Here is a 13,756-nt window from a genome sequence, read left to right on the forward strand (position 1 = left end):
ATGGCAAACGTGTGCAGAAAGTCCAGTGATTCTACTTTCCAAGTCACAGTTCCCCTTTCTTACCACCCACCCCCTGAAACACAGGTGTTCACTTTTATAATTTAAAGCAGGGAGGCAATCTTCACAAATGTGAAATATGTGTCACCAATTGCAAAATCACCGCTGTGGGTTAAATTTACTGCAAAAAGGTTTATGCTGAAGATTTTTCCAGCAAAAAATATTTCCAGGAGAGGTTTACTCAAAAACATAGGTTTAGCTTTTTTTTCTGAAAGAATATTTCACCTGCTAATACTTTTATTAAAAGTTCAATGTTGTAAGTTGGTTATACTTTAATAACTTTTTACAAACTTGATAAAGTTTGAACCTCTTTACAAAGGGTCTGCACACTTAGTCCTATGAATGACATGTCAGTTGAGTTAAGTTTGCTTTGGAGCGGTCGACTTACCCGAGTCATTAAGTAACTGCTTAGGAAACCCTGAAGAATTCTGGGCGGTCTCGTTTCTTGGCAGGTCGGTCCGATGTATTTCTTTGGAAAGGATGGATGTCAACTGTCTGCTTTTATGGCCACAAAAGTGGCAACAATTAATCTCAACCACTGGCAATTGCTCGGGTAGCATTCCAACCCATAGTTTTCCTTCCACCAGGTCACTTGAGTTTGGACCCAGCCATATGCAAATCAGTCTTGACCCTGCTCCAATGGGGACAGTCCAGGCCGAACTGCAAGTCAGAGCCTCCCTGAACCGGAATGCAAGCAACCCAGGATCGGTTTCGCCCTTATTAGGACTCGTCAGTCAGGCAGGTAGCGTTTGGTTCCAGTGTCACAGTGAGCACGGGACCCACATCTGGGCATGCCCGTAGCACTTAGGGCGACACTCTAAATTATACATAAAGTGATGGTTGGAATGCTTGAATTATTCTCAGCCACTGGCAATAGCTCGGGCCCATACCGATGCCACTAGAATCAAGTTACACCCGACAGAAGAACCCCAATCATGGCAGAGCCGGTCTTGGGTTACCTGTGTTCCAGTTCCGAAAGGACCTGGATTGTCAGTTCAGGCTGGACTGTTCCTTTTGGAGGCGCCTCAGGATTGATTTGCATTTAGCTGGGTTCAAACTGAGGTGGCAAAAGAACGATGCGTTGGAATGCTACCCGGAGCGATTGCCAGTGGTTAGACTTATTGCAAGTATCCTTCCATCAACCTTTGTGCATTTAACAAATGTGGATTGGCGTTCACTCATCTGCTCTCGCGCTCACTCATTCATTCATTCACTGCAGCGCTCTCCGACACAGCCAACCTAATTTTAATAATCCACATTTGTAAAGCGCACAATCACCCGTAAGGGTCTCTCGGCGCTGGGGGCCGTCGGGAAGATTAAGCAAGCTATTGCCCAGAGTCACATGGTGCTGGGCTAATTGGCCGCCGGCTCCGGGGATCGAACCGTGATCCCCAGATTCCGGAGTCAGTCACCCTAGCCACGGCGCCACACCTCTTCCACTCAAAGCCCCTTTGGAATACACAACTTTACCCTCATTAGAAGGCAGTCAATGGTCCCATACTGTAGACCTTAATGGGTTTTACTCCCTCAAGGGCACTCTGTGGCACTTCTTCATGGTCCTGGGATTGTTGTTCCATTGCAACTTTACATCTTTATGCACAAAAGCCTTACTTGCCCCTGTTGATGGACCTTCAAGTGCTGAGGATGTCAGTTCCCATAAACTCTAAGCCTAGTAGCTGCTAAGTGGAGAGGTGTGGCTCACTGGTTAGAGGCGGCAGACCTGAAAGCAGAGAACGGCCCGGGACCAGGGTTCAAATCCCGACGCGGCAGGGTCTTGGACCAGGGTCAACGGACTCGATAATTCTCGCCTCAGTGCCTACTCTAACCAGGGAACACACTCGGTAACTCTGGGCATTAAGCTTGCCTCGTCTCTACAACGGCCCCCCACAGACGCAGGGGATGCCTGGTTTCACCCTGGAGATACCCAGAAAGGGACCATCTCACAGGGAAAACCAGGACGGGTTCCCCAGCGGTATACAGCGCCAGGACACTTGGGTAGAGTAACAGTGCGCTTTACAAGTATCCCACATTTACATTTACATTTACATAAGGTCTAGGTTAGTGCTCCTAAAACCAATCATCAAAGCAGCAGGCCCAAACTTCTCACCGGAATCCCTGTCCAAAGCCCAAATAAGAAGTACGGACTGGTCCAGCAGAATATGACGCACACCAAACCTGCCAAGATCTGCGACACCTGCAGAAAGAGAACACAAGTTTGGCGAAGAAGGATTAGTACATCGACTCCCTTGAAGACCAAAATTTACACAGCGACTCCTTCACCGTACTTCTTCAGAACCCTTCACCTACCACCCACCCTGTTTGAATGCTTCCACTGAATTACTCCCTGGGCACTCACTCACATCCCCCAAGTCCATCTACAACACTTTCGTCAATACCAGAATCCACAAGTCCCCACAAACCATACACCGCTTTAAAAAGATCTTTGTATCGAAAGACGAAGCAGGACGAGCAAACTTTGCAGATGCAACGCTACCCACAAACCTCACTTGTCACCCACCACATCATTTACCTACCTCTGCTATTTGTAAATCTTCGCACCTCAGTAGGATTACTTATCAGGTAAGCAGAGCGCATGTGTCACACATACTACACTGCTGATCCATTCTTCAGGTCTTCATACATCTGCAGTATTCAGAAGACAAGGGAGTACCTGGCGGAGGCGATACCCCAAGGTTCTGCATGTGGCAGCCGCTTCTTCTGAGCACCACTCAGTTTGCTTACCTTTCCTCCTACGGACAGGATCTGTTTGCACATAATTCTCAAATCATTTCTTTTCCTTCACTATCCGCTCTAAACTAAGTGCTTCTCCTACTCAGCCTTGAAAAAGAACAATGGTCTTTGCTCAAGAAAATAGCTTATTTTAAGCTTTCTTTAAATGGCTTCCAAACTTCTATTCCACGCCTGTCAGTCTGCAGGTGTAAGTCAGTTGTTTTACAACAGCATTCAGCAAATGTTATACACATACAGGGTCTGTAGTAGTAGATTATCAACAAATAAGTTCTCTAATTCGGTTGTCCACCTTATTCTATTTAAGCTTGTATTTCGTCAGCTGTTGTCCACCATTTGGTGGCCACCATGCTTACACCATAATCGCTTGCCACTGATTCTGCAATCTAAATTGACTTTGCCCGCTTCTCCTTCTAAATTCTCTTTGTTTGACTATTCTTTTAAGATTCCTTTCCTCAGGAGTGTATTCTTTAAATGCTGGTCTAGCTCGCTTCTTCGTGGCTTTCTTCGCTGACATTTCAAGTGTGTTTCTTTTAAGTCCCTCTTCTCAATCTGAGGTAGAGGTTATAACTTTAAATTTTGTCACATTATCATGAGTTTGGCTGTTACATTATACAATCACTTATTTTCCCTCGATTCGCCTTGGTTACAGCTTCCTGACATGTGTATCATTTACATTTTTAACAGAACTTTGGCCAAACTGAAGGGCTGCCCTTTCATGGCTGGTCTCTCACTTGTGCTGCTTTAGAATAAGTTTGATGTTTTTTGTCAGCATTCCAGGAAACCATGACTCCCCTTTCCCCACCTCACAGGACAGAGAGGCCTTGGGCTGAGTGGGGAGCAGCTAAAGATGTGTCCATTGAGAACAGAGCAGAGGCAGGTGCACAGCACCAGTGCAAGGACAGATGCTGAAATGTCCATTACTATCCAAGCCCATACAGCAGTTCTGTGATCAGGTGAGAAAGTAAGGCCCTACCTCTCAGATAAGGTCCTGGGCAGATTCTGCAGGTTGAAGCTGACTCACAGAAAATACTGAGGATGTAGATAACAAACACAAAACAACGAAAAGGCAAGACATCTAAACAAGGAAAGGACCAGGTGACAGACACGAGATACAACACACCTACCTTTAATCAACCACCAAACAATGCACTCCAGTCTCCAAAACAACAATATGGAGCGACTCCAACCACCATTCAACTGACATCGCCCAAACACTCGATACCAACCTGTCACAACTCCAACCGCCATTCAACTGACATCGTCCAAACACTCGATACCAACCTGTCACAACTCCAACCCCCATTCAACTGACATCGTGCAAACACTCGATACCAACCTGTCACAACTTCAACCACCATTCAACTGACATCATCCAAACACTCAATACCAACCTGTCACAACTCCAACCACCATTCAACTGACATCGCCCAAACGCTCGATACCAACCTGTCACAACTCCAACCACCATTCAACTGACATCGTGCAAACACTCGATACCAACCTGTCACAACTTCAACCACCATTCAACTGACATCATCCAAACACTCAATACCAACCTGTCACAACTCCAACCACCATTCAACTGACATCGCCCAAACGCTCGATACCAACCTGTCACAACTCCAACCACCATTCAACTGACATCGTCCAAACACTCGATACCAACCTGTCACAACTCCAACCACCATTCAACTGACATCGTCCAAACACTCGATACCAACCTGTCACAACTCCAACCACCATTCAACTGACATCGTACAAACACTCGATACCAACCTGTCACAATTACAACCGCCTCGGGCAACAACACCCAGAGTCCTGGTCTGACAACTGCACCTGCATAGCACTCAACAGGGTGAGAACTGCTCTCCACAGAGAGGCCATCACCCAAGCAGAGAGCACCCACTATGTCACCTCCCTTAAATGTGCATAGCCACTACACCATTAATCCTCAGCCAGCCAATCACCAACCACCATGAAGGATGGCGCCTTTGCCCTTATGTAGTACAGCCCTCGTTCACACACTCCCACCTCACGTAGTGCAGCAGAACATGGGTTCAACCAGTGACAACCATCACCTCACCAGACCAACAAACAAGAAATGACAAGCGCATGCAAAAAGTCAATTCATATTCACCACAACCAGATGCTCTGCATTACCATATAAACCGTCACTCACATCTTGCACATGCACACACTCAAACTCAACCTCATCTGCAGTCATTCACACCTCCCTTAAGTTGTCACCATATGAACACACGGTTGAACCTACGGAAAGCATCGACTCTCAACTCAAACCGGCCACAAACCCCCACACGGAAGATGTCAACCCCAGCTGCAGAGCACACAATAAACAGGAAACGAGGGGAAACCCACAACTCAAAGAGGGTGCACCCTTCAACCGAACAAAAGATGAACACTAAGGACACAGTACAACAGTGAACGGACAAGATAAAGACATCTGCACAGAACAGTCTGTACAACAAACGTGAATAAATCCCCCACATCAGGGCACTGCTGGCGGTACTCATCTGTATACACACTGCATACACCTCTTCCCAACACAATTTCTTTCCTCACACAGACAAAACAAAACCTTGTATGTCGACAATGCATCAACACTGCCACGGCTGAAAATCAAGCACGAACTAGATGCAGACTTAGCTTTCTTTATTTCTTCATAATAAATGGTAAAACATTTTTTTTAATATCAGCGTAACAATGCAAGCCTCTTCCCCGGTCACCAAGCGATGCAACTACCGCACTTTCTGCAAACTCCCATCACAAACCTGTTACATCCTAAGTATTGCATTTATGTGTAATCAGCCTAGGTCCTCCTAGCTGCTCAGCCAGAGTGAGGGATGGTAACGGAATGTTGGTGTGACTGTGATGCGTGGAATGCCCGGGTGCCTGAGGGGATGAGTGGGGATAGGTGGAGATGTGCTGAGCAGCTGGGCAGGCTGCTCCTGGTGGGGCTGGTGTATGGCTGGTACATGACTTGTACCTATCTAGAGCTGGCTGGACTAAGATTTTAAATACCCTGACGTGGATCTAATAAAGAAGATTTGAAACTACTCTACAAGGCTACTAGTTTCTCTATGCAGGGTACAACAAAACCCTTAGCAATACCACACATTCAAGCACCTGTAAACATCAGAACATTTACATTAGAAGGAGTCCTTTTTCTATTACTTTACTCTCTCTAGATGGCATCTCTCCCTTCCGAACCACACCTCACTTCAAAGAGGGTGTCCTCAGCCCCAAAGGGAAAGAGAGATACTTGGTCAGCACAGACCCTTCTTGCCCCAGGGACCGCGAGATGGCCCATGGCTTTGGAGGCGCGAAGACCTCTTCTTGTACAGCATTATCCCTGTAGGGTTTCCTTGAAGGGTTCCTTGTAGGGCATCCCTACCTTTCACGCCCCCTTATTCCTTGTCAGGGTTCATTTACATTGTGTTACCAGAGCTACAATTAGAGATATGTGGAATCAGTATCCCAATGAATGAATAATTAACTTAATAATTTCTGAGAGCTACAAATACATTGGATCTTGAAGGTACCAACAACTTAGGGTCTGTTTTTTTCTTCTTTTTGCACTAGTATAAGGTTTCTGACTGCAAATGAAGTCAGACTCCTTCATAAAAAAATTAACAGAGGCTGGCCCGTGATGTTTACGGGGTCACATTCCTGCATTAACTTATTCACCAGGTATACCTTGCGCATTGACCTGTCCTCTTTGGGCTCTGGCTGCAAGCCTGATGGAAATTTTCCCTTATATACAGCCCATGCAACTCACTCCAGTGACACACTCTTATCTCTCAGAACATTGCTTACCCTCAAACTCATGTGATTATGCTGAGGAAGTTTGAGGTTGACAACGGTCGTATTCAATCCAGGGCTAACCATGGCCACCTCAACGCCATCAATTTTTATGATCACAGAAGACATGGCGTCCACCTGAAAAGAGAAAGGAAGAGAAGGTGAGGAGAGAATCTTCTTGCATATTGACCCCACCCTATTAAAAGTAGAGTTAAAGCACAAAGCCTCTAAACATCTCTACCCTAGACTCCTACAATCCTTAAATAAGGGTTTATACCAAAGGATGGAATCACTAAGGAAACTTGCACCAGTTGTCGAACATGTTGGAGAAGTGTAGATCTTTGGCTGACAACGTCATTTCTGAAGTAATGCTGTCCAATTGGAGCGAAGACCACAGATAAGTACTATCCCCGCATCCCTGTGCCGCAGAAATATTACACCTGGGTCTAGTTAGCAAGCGCAGTACTGATTTCTTGTGTGCTGTTCTGGGAAAAGTAAGCAGCAGACAAGAGGTCTCTTCACCCAGGTTGAGTCCTTCTCCTTGTCTCCTCTCAGTTACCAAAGACACCTCTTTACGCAGCTCACTGTGACTGACACTTCCTCCCACAATGCACTGCACTATATACTGAACAAGAGAACGTACTCCGAGCTAGGACCTGCAAATGCCAGTATTTAGGAAATAGTTATAAAAGTACACTACAAGCTTTATATTTAATACTAGCAGCCCGTCCCGACGTTGTCCGGGTACGAATTGCTGCCGGCCAGTAGTATATTGTTTGGTAGGATTTCGTTTAGATAGCATTTCTTATCTGTGACAGGCCTGTGAAACGCTCCGATTCACAGTGCACTGCTGATGCACTTAAGAGGGCGCGTGTGTGAACTTGAGTTTCCCTACTTTATTTTCCCTTGCAATATTATATAGCGCGAACTCTACAACATGGCATGAGCACAATTTACATTACAGAAGAACACATTCATTTGTGGTAGGCACGGGGAGACAAAGCGATTTGCCTGGAATCACAGGATGTTGAGCTGATGCCGAGATTCGAACGTAGCTCCCCAGCTCTAAAGTTCGCAATTCTAGAACTTGTGGCGGGAGGTGTGTCTAAAAGTGTATGTCGGTGCTGGCCATCAATGAGAGAGACCTGTGCATTTTTCAAATGGGTGGTGAAAAAATATGAGTATGTTGCTGGAGATGTGGGCCGCCGTGCCACCAATGTACTTACCGGGGGAGGGTTTCATTACGAAAGTACCATGACTACAGCAATGGCATTATAACGCATGGCATTACATTTTATATGCTTTTACCACGCATACATTTACAACGAAATTCGTTATAAATGCATGAATGGTAAAAGCATGTTTTTAATGTTTGGATAAGGTAAGTATGGGTATAGGGGTATATGTTTTGGGGTACTGAGGTATATGTTTTGGGGTGTTTGGGTATTTTAAGGGTTCAGATAAAGTTTTGTGTTATGGGGTACAGGGATGGTTTTAGGGTTTAGGGATAGGTATGGGTTTTGGGGGTACAGGGGTATTTTTAGGGTTCAGGGCTAGGTTTGGGTTTTGGGGTATAGGGGTATTTGTAGGGTTCAGGGGGTAGGTTTGGGTTTTGGGGTGCAGGTGTATTTTAAGGGTTCAGGGCTAGGTTTGGGCTTTGGGGTGCATGGGTATTTTTAGGGTTCAGGGCTAGGTTTGGGTTTTGGGGTACAGGGTTATTTTTAGGGTTCAGGGCTAGGTTTGGGTTTTGGGGTACAGGGGTATTTTTAGGGTTCAGGGGTAGGTTTGGCTTTTGGGGTACAGGGGTATTTTAAGGGTTCAGGGCTAGGTTTGGGTTTTGGGGTACAGTGGTATTTTTAGGGTTCAGGGCTAGGTTTGGGTTTTGGGGTACAGGGTATATTTATAGGGTTAAGATGGGTTAGTGTTTATGGGGGTTGGGGTATTTTAAGGAGTAAGGGTGGGTTATGATTATGGGGTGCAGGGGTATTTAAAGGGAGCAGGGTGGGATTAGCACACGATATGAGACATGGCATGAAGGGCGGAACGTACCACACGCCCCCAGCATTTGTCACGCCCCCAGCACACGCCCACAGCACAACTCAGACACGCCGCTCAAGGGACTACTTTGCTGGCACGGTTCTTTTACCTTTTAAATGTATATGGTGGGCGTCTGCATAGCCTATGTCCTTCTGCTGCAACTGCCCTTTCCAACGCTGTATTGGGTGTTGTGATTGGTGCTGTGGTTCCTGAGATTACCCGCCTCAAAGGTTTGGGCTCTCTCTTTATTATATTAGTATGGATATGGATATGGATGGTAGTAATGTCAGTCTACTAATAGCTAAATGCATGGCTTGTATTTTCTCGTTCAGTTAATGTTAATGTTAATTGCATTTGTAAAGCGCTGCTGTTACCAACAAAGGTGTCCTGGCGCTAGGGTGAGGTGCCTACTGACGGACGGTAGGTCAATGATTTGTGTACTAAATTGAGCCTAATTGGTAAAAAGCCATGTTTTTAAGGCCTTTCTGAAGGCCATCATGTTAGTCAAATGCCTTAGATACGAGGGGAGGGAGTTCCAGGCTATGGCTGCATTAGCGACAAAGCTTCTGCCGCCCCAATTGGCTTTCTTCGTCCGGGGTGTGTTGGACCCGGCCTCGTGGCGTGGTCCGCCCCTGTTCCTCCGCACCCTGTTAGCATAGCCCTGCACCCTGAGTTCCCTGCGCAGCACCCCGTTAGCATAGCCTGCACCCCGAGCCCTGGTCGTCCTGCTCCCTGTATGCCCAGACCCCGTAACCGGCGACCAGCCCCACTTATCCCGTCCCACTCCCCGGCTCCGAGCGCCTAAACCTGCATGCCCCACAAGGCCCGGCAGCCATTTTCCCTTCCCGAGATCCCTGACTCCAGGGGCCTAGCATGACCCCTGCCCCAGTGAAACCCAGACTCCAAAGGCGCGCCAGTCCCGGCTGGGGGGTAAAGGACTCCCCGAGTGAGATAAGCCAGGGAGTTTCGATGGCACCTCCGGCCTCCCCTGAGAGACTAGTATCTGTCACACCTTTGGCCTCCCACTATGGGCCAGTTTAGTTCGCACCTCTGGCCTCCCCGAGTGCTGGCTCCAGACGCGCTGGCGTCTGGGAGTCCCCAGACGCATCTTCCAAAGAGATCAAAGAGCCACCGCCGGGCCTCGGCAACGACCAGCCCCCAAGGCCTGAGACCTCCGCCTGCGAGGGTCCGGACATCAAAGGGCGAATGGACTATATCAGGGCCCGCCCGACAACTAGCGGGCAGTTGTATCTTGGACCTGGAAGCCCTGCTGATCTGATCGCGGCTGATCCTAAGAAGAACTCAACCTTGCCTCACGAGCCCTGCTGTCGCGGCTCCTTCTTCGCAACACAGAACTGAACCACCTGAGCCCTGCTGACGCTGTCGCGGCTCGAGCTTGAACTCGTAACCATCGGAGCCCTGCTGTCGTGGCTCGCCATCTCTAAGACCTCGGAGCCCTGCTGACGCTGTCGCGGCTCGACCTTGCAAAGACCTCGGAGCCCTGCTGACGCTGTCGCGGCTCAAGCTTGAACCTGTAACCATCTGAGCCCTGCTGACGCTGTCGCGGCTCCTCACGAACTTCTCCGGATCGAGCCCTGCTGACCTCGTCGTGGCTCGAGGAGTACTCCTGTCCGGCTGGACCATCGGGACCATCATTACGACTGAGCCGATTCGACATGAGTGAAGCAGCCGGTACGATTCCCATCTTCCGTATCCCCCGGCTCGAGGATTGAGAGCCGTGCGTAGGGTACGCCTTGTACTGGCCTAAAGGCTAAAGACTGTCCCACTTTCCTATTCCCGAACCCTCAAAGACTTTGTGATCCCTCGATCAATTGTACATAAGAGTGCTACTTTCTTTTTACTGCTTATAAAGAACTGGTTACTGCAATTCAACGGTGTGGTGTCCGTTCGTAAGTGTGGTGTGAGGTCAGTGTGTACGATCCTAGATTCGAAGTCCTCCCCGGTGGGGACCTCACGATAAGACTCGGCAAGATCTGTGGAGAGGTGGGTCCTGGGGTGGTCGGGTGAGCACAACCTGGCCCTCTGAGATCGCCCCTTCCAACAGAGTGTGCATGTGCGCTGGCTGGAGTGTGAATGTGCGCTGCTTGGAGTGTGCATGTGCGCTGCTTGGAGTGTGCATGTGTGCTGGCTGGAGTGTGAATGTGCGCTGCTTGGAGTGTGAATGTGCGCTGGCTTGAGTGTGAATGTGCGCTGGCTGGAGTGTGAATGTGCGCTGCTTGGAGTGTGCATGTGCGCTGCTTGGAGTGTGCATGTGCGCTGCTTGGAGTGTGCATGTGCGCTGCTTGGAGTGTGCATGTGCGCTGCTTGGAGTGTGCATGTGTGCTGGCTGGAGTGTGAATGTGCGCTTGTTAGATGGGGACCCGGAGGGTCGGCCGAAGACTGGGGGAGAGGCCTCCGATGAGGGCCGTCTCCGGCGATCGTACAGACAAGTCACTTCCCTCCCCACAGATAGACACCACACAAGGATGAGATCAACACTCTTTATATAGGGTTCTTGCGGCAAGGTTATCAGCGGTACAGGAGATTCAGGACTCGGGGGTCCTCTCAATTCTAGTCTCTGTAGGGAAAGGGGGTAGCGGGACAGTCTTGGTACCGGATCGGTACAGGAGGTGGCAGGAGGGAAGCTCACAATCCTCGAGCTTAGGAGTCTGCAAGGTCGGGCCAAGATGATGGTTCACGTTGCAGAGGGCCGCGGCAGCGCCAGCAGGCCAAGATGATGGCTCACGTTGCAGAGGGCCGCGGCAGCGCCAGCAGGCCAAGATGATGGTTCACGTTGCAGAGGGCCGCGGCAGCGCCAGCAGGCCAAGATGATGGTTCACGTTGCAGAGGGCCGCGGCAGCGCCAGCAGGCCACCAAGGATGAGTTCTTCTCGGGGTCTCTCGACTCCAGGATACAACTGCTTTCCTGGTTTGGGGCCACCCCAGTTATAGGTCTGGTTCCCTTTGATGTACGGACCCTCGCGCCTGGAGGTCGGGAGGTCCGGAATGAGGGAGTCCCGACACCCAGCAGGGGGTTTGAGCCAGCGCCCAGGGAGGCCGGGGGTGATCGACACCTGGCGGAGGAGAGCCGTTGACGCCTTCTTCTTTCATTGACCTGCCAAGTGTCTCTTTACCTCCTGTGGGGAGGTTGGTGCCTCGATGTCGGGGCCTGGCCAGGCCCAGGGTTGGGGTCGAGTCGAGGCCACGTGGCCTCGTGTTGTAGTGTCCAAAGATGGCTGCCGGGTCGGGGCCATGGTGCTGACGGGGACCAGGGCCAGCCTGTACGGGAGGGTTCAGGAGCTGGAGTCCCGTTGTGGACGGGTTGTGGATTACCTCGGGGGGTTGCCGGGGTGGCTCTTGCTGGGGATTCAGGGAGAGCCGGGGTCCGGGCCCTGTTGTGCGGAGGGGGGACGGCCTGGCTACGAGGCCTGTCCAACAGCGCTGCTTGGAGTGTGAATGTGCGCTGGCTGGAGTGTGAATGTGCGCTGGCTGGAGTGTGAATGTGCGCTGGCTGGAGTGTGAATGTGCGCTGCTTGGAGTGTGCATGTGCGCTGCTTGGAGTGTGCATGTGCGCTGCTTGGAGTGTGCATGTGCGCTGCTTGGAGTGTGCATGTGCGCTGGCTGGAGTGTGAATGTGCGCTGCTTGGAGTGTGAATGTGCGCTGCTTGCAGTGTGAATGTGCGCTGCTTAGGAGTGTGCATGTGCGCTGGCTGGAGTGTGAATGTGCGCTGCTTGGAGTGTGAATTTGCGCTGCTTGGAGTGTGCATGTGCGCTGGCTGGAGTGTGAATGTGCGCTGCTTGGAGTGTGAATGTGCGCTGCTTGGAGTGTGCATGTGCGCTGCTTGGAGTGTGCATGTTCACGGCTTGGAGTGTGAATGTGTGCTGCTTGGAGTGTGAATGTGCGCTGCTTGGAGTGTGCATGTGCGCTGCTTGGAGTGTGCATGTGCGCTGCTTGGAGTGTGCATGTGCGCTGCTTGGAGTGTGCATGTCCGCTGCTTGGAGTGCGCATGTGCGCTGCTTGGAGTGCGCATGTGCGCTGCTTGGAGTGTGCATGTGCGCTGCTTGGAGTGTGCATGTGCGCTGCTTGGAGTGTGCAGGTGCGCTGCTTGGAGTGTGTAGGTGCGCTGCTTGGAGTGTGTAGGTGCGCTGCTTGGGAGTGTGTAGGTGCGCTGCTTGGGAGTGTGTAGGTGCGCTGCTTGGAGTGTGTATGCGCGCTGCTTGGAGTGTGTATGCGCGCTGCTTGGAGTGTGTATGCGCGCTGCTTGGAGTGTGCATGCGCGCTGCTTGGAGTGTGCATGTGCGCTGCTTGGAGTGAGCATGTGAGCTGCTTGGAGTGTGCATGTGCGCTGCTTGGAGTGTGCATGTGCGCGGCTTGGAGTGTGCATGTGCGCGGCTTGGAGTGTGCATGTGCGCGGCTTGGAGTGTGCATGTGCGCTGCTTGGAGTGTGAATGTGAGCTGATTGAAGTGTGCATGTACGCTGATTGGAGTGTGCATGTACGCTGATTGGAGTGTGCATGTACCCTACTTGGAGTGTGCGTGTGCGCGGCTTGGAGTGTGCATGTGCGCTGCTTGGAGTGTGTATGTACGCTGACTGGAGTGTGCATGTGCGCTGCTTGGAGTGTGCATGTGCGCTGCTTGGAATGTGCATGTATGCTGCTTGGAGTGTGCATGTGCGCTGCTTGGAGTGTGTATGCGCGCTGCTTGGAGTGTGTATGCGCGCTGCCTGGAGTGTGCATGTGCGCGGCTTGGAGTGAGCATGTGCGCTGCTTGGAGTGAGCATGTATGCTGATTGAAGTGTGCATGTACGCTGATTGGAGTGTGCATGTACCCTACTTGGAGTGTGCGTGTACCCTGCTTGGAGTGTGCGTGTACGCTGCTTGGAGTGTGTAGGTGCGCTGCTTGGAGTGTGTAGGTGCGCTTCTTGGAGTGTGTCTGCGCGCTGCTCGGAGTGTGTATGCGCGCTGCTTGGAGTGTGTATGCGCGCTGCTTGGAGTGTGTATGCGCGCTGCTTGGAATGTGAATGTGCGCGGCTTGGAGTGAGCATGTGTGCTGCTTGGAGTGAGCATGTATGCTGATTGAAGTGTGCATGTAC

The 13,756-nt window shown here is 50.4% G+C and overlaps 1 protein-coding gene across 1 annotated transcript in view; it reads right to left on the reverse strand.

Annotated features, from left to right (window-relative positions):
* LOC144757594 (uncharacterized) overlaps positions 1-13,756 on the reverse strand; it is a 97,799-nt gene that overhangs the window by 29,646 nt on the left and 54,397 nt on the right. Inside the window, exons 3-4 of the mRNA XM_078646388.1 lie at positions 6,643-6,765; positions 2,165-2,251 (exon numbers count right to left, since the gene is read on the reverse strand). Coding sequence (XP_078502514.1) covers positions 2,165-2,251; positions 6,643-6,765 — 210 coding nt within the window. The remainder of the gene's footprint in view (positions 1-2,164; positions 2,252-6,642; positions 6,766-13,756) is intronic.

Source organism: Lissotriton helveticus, chromosome 1_1, assembly GCF_964261635.1.
Source record: "Lissotriton helveticus chromosome 1_1, aLisHel1.1, whole genome shotgun sequence".
Taxonomy (NCBI): Eukaryota; Metazoa; Chordata; class Amphibia; order Caudata; family Salamandridae; genus Lissotriton; species Lissotriton helveticus.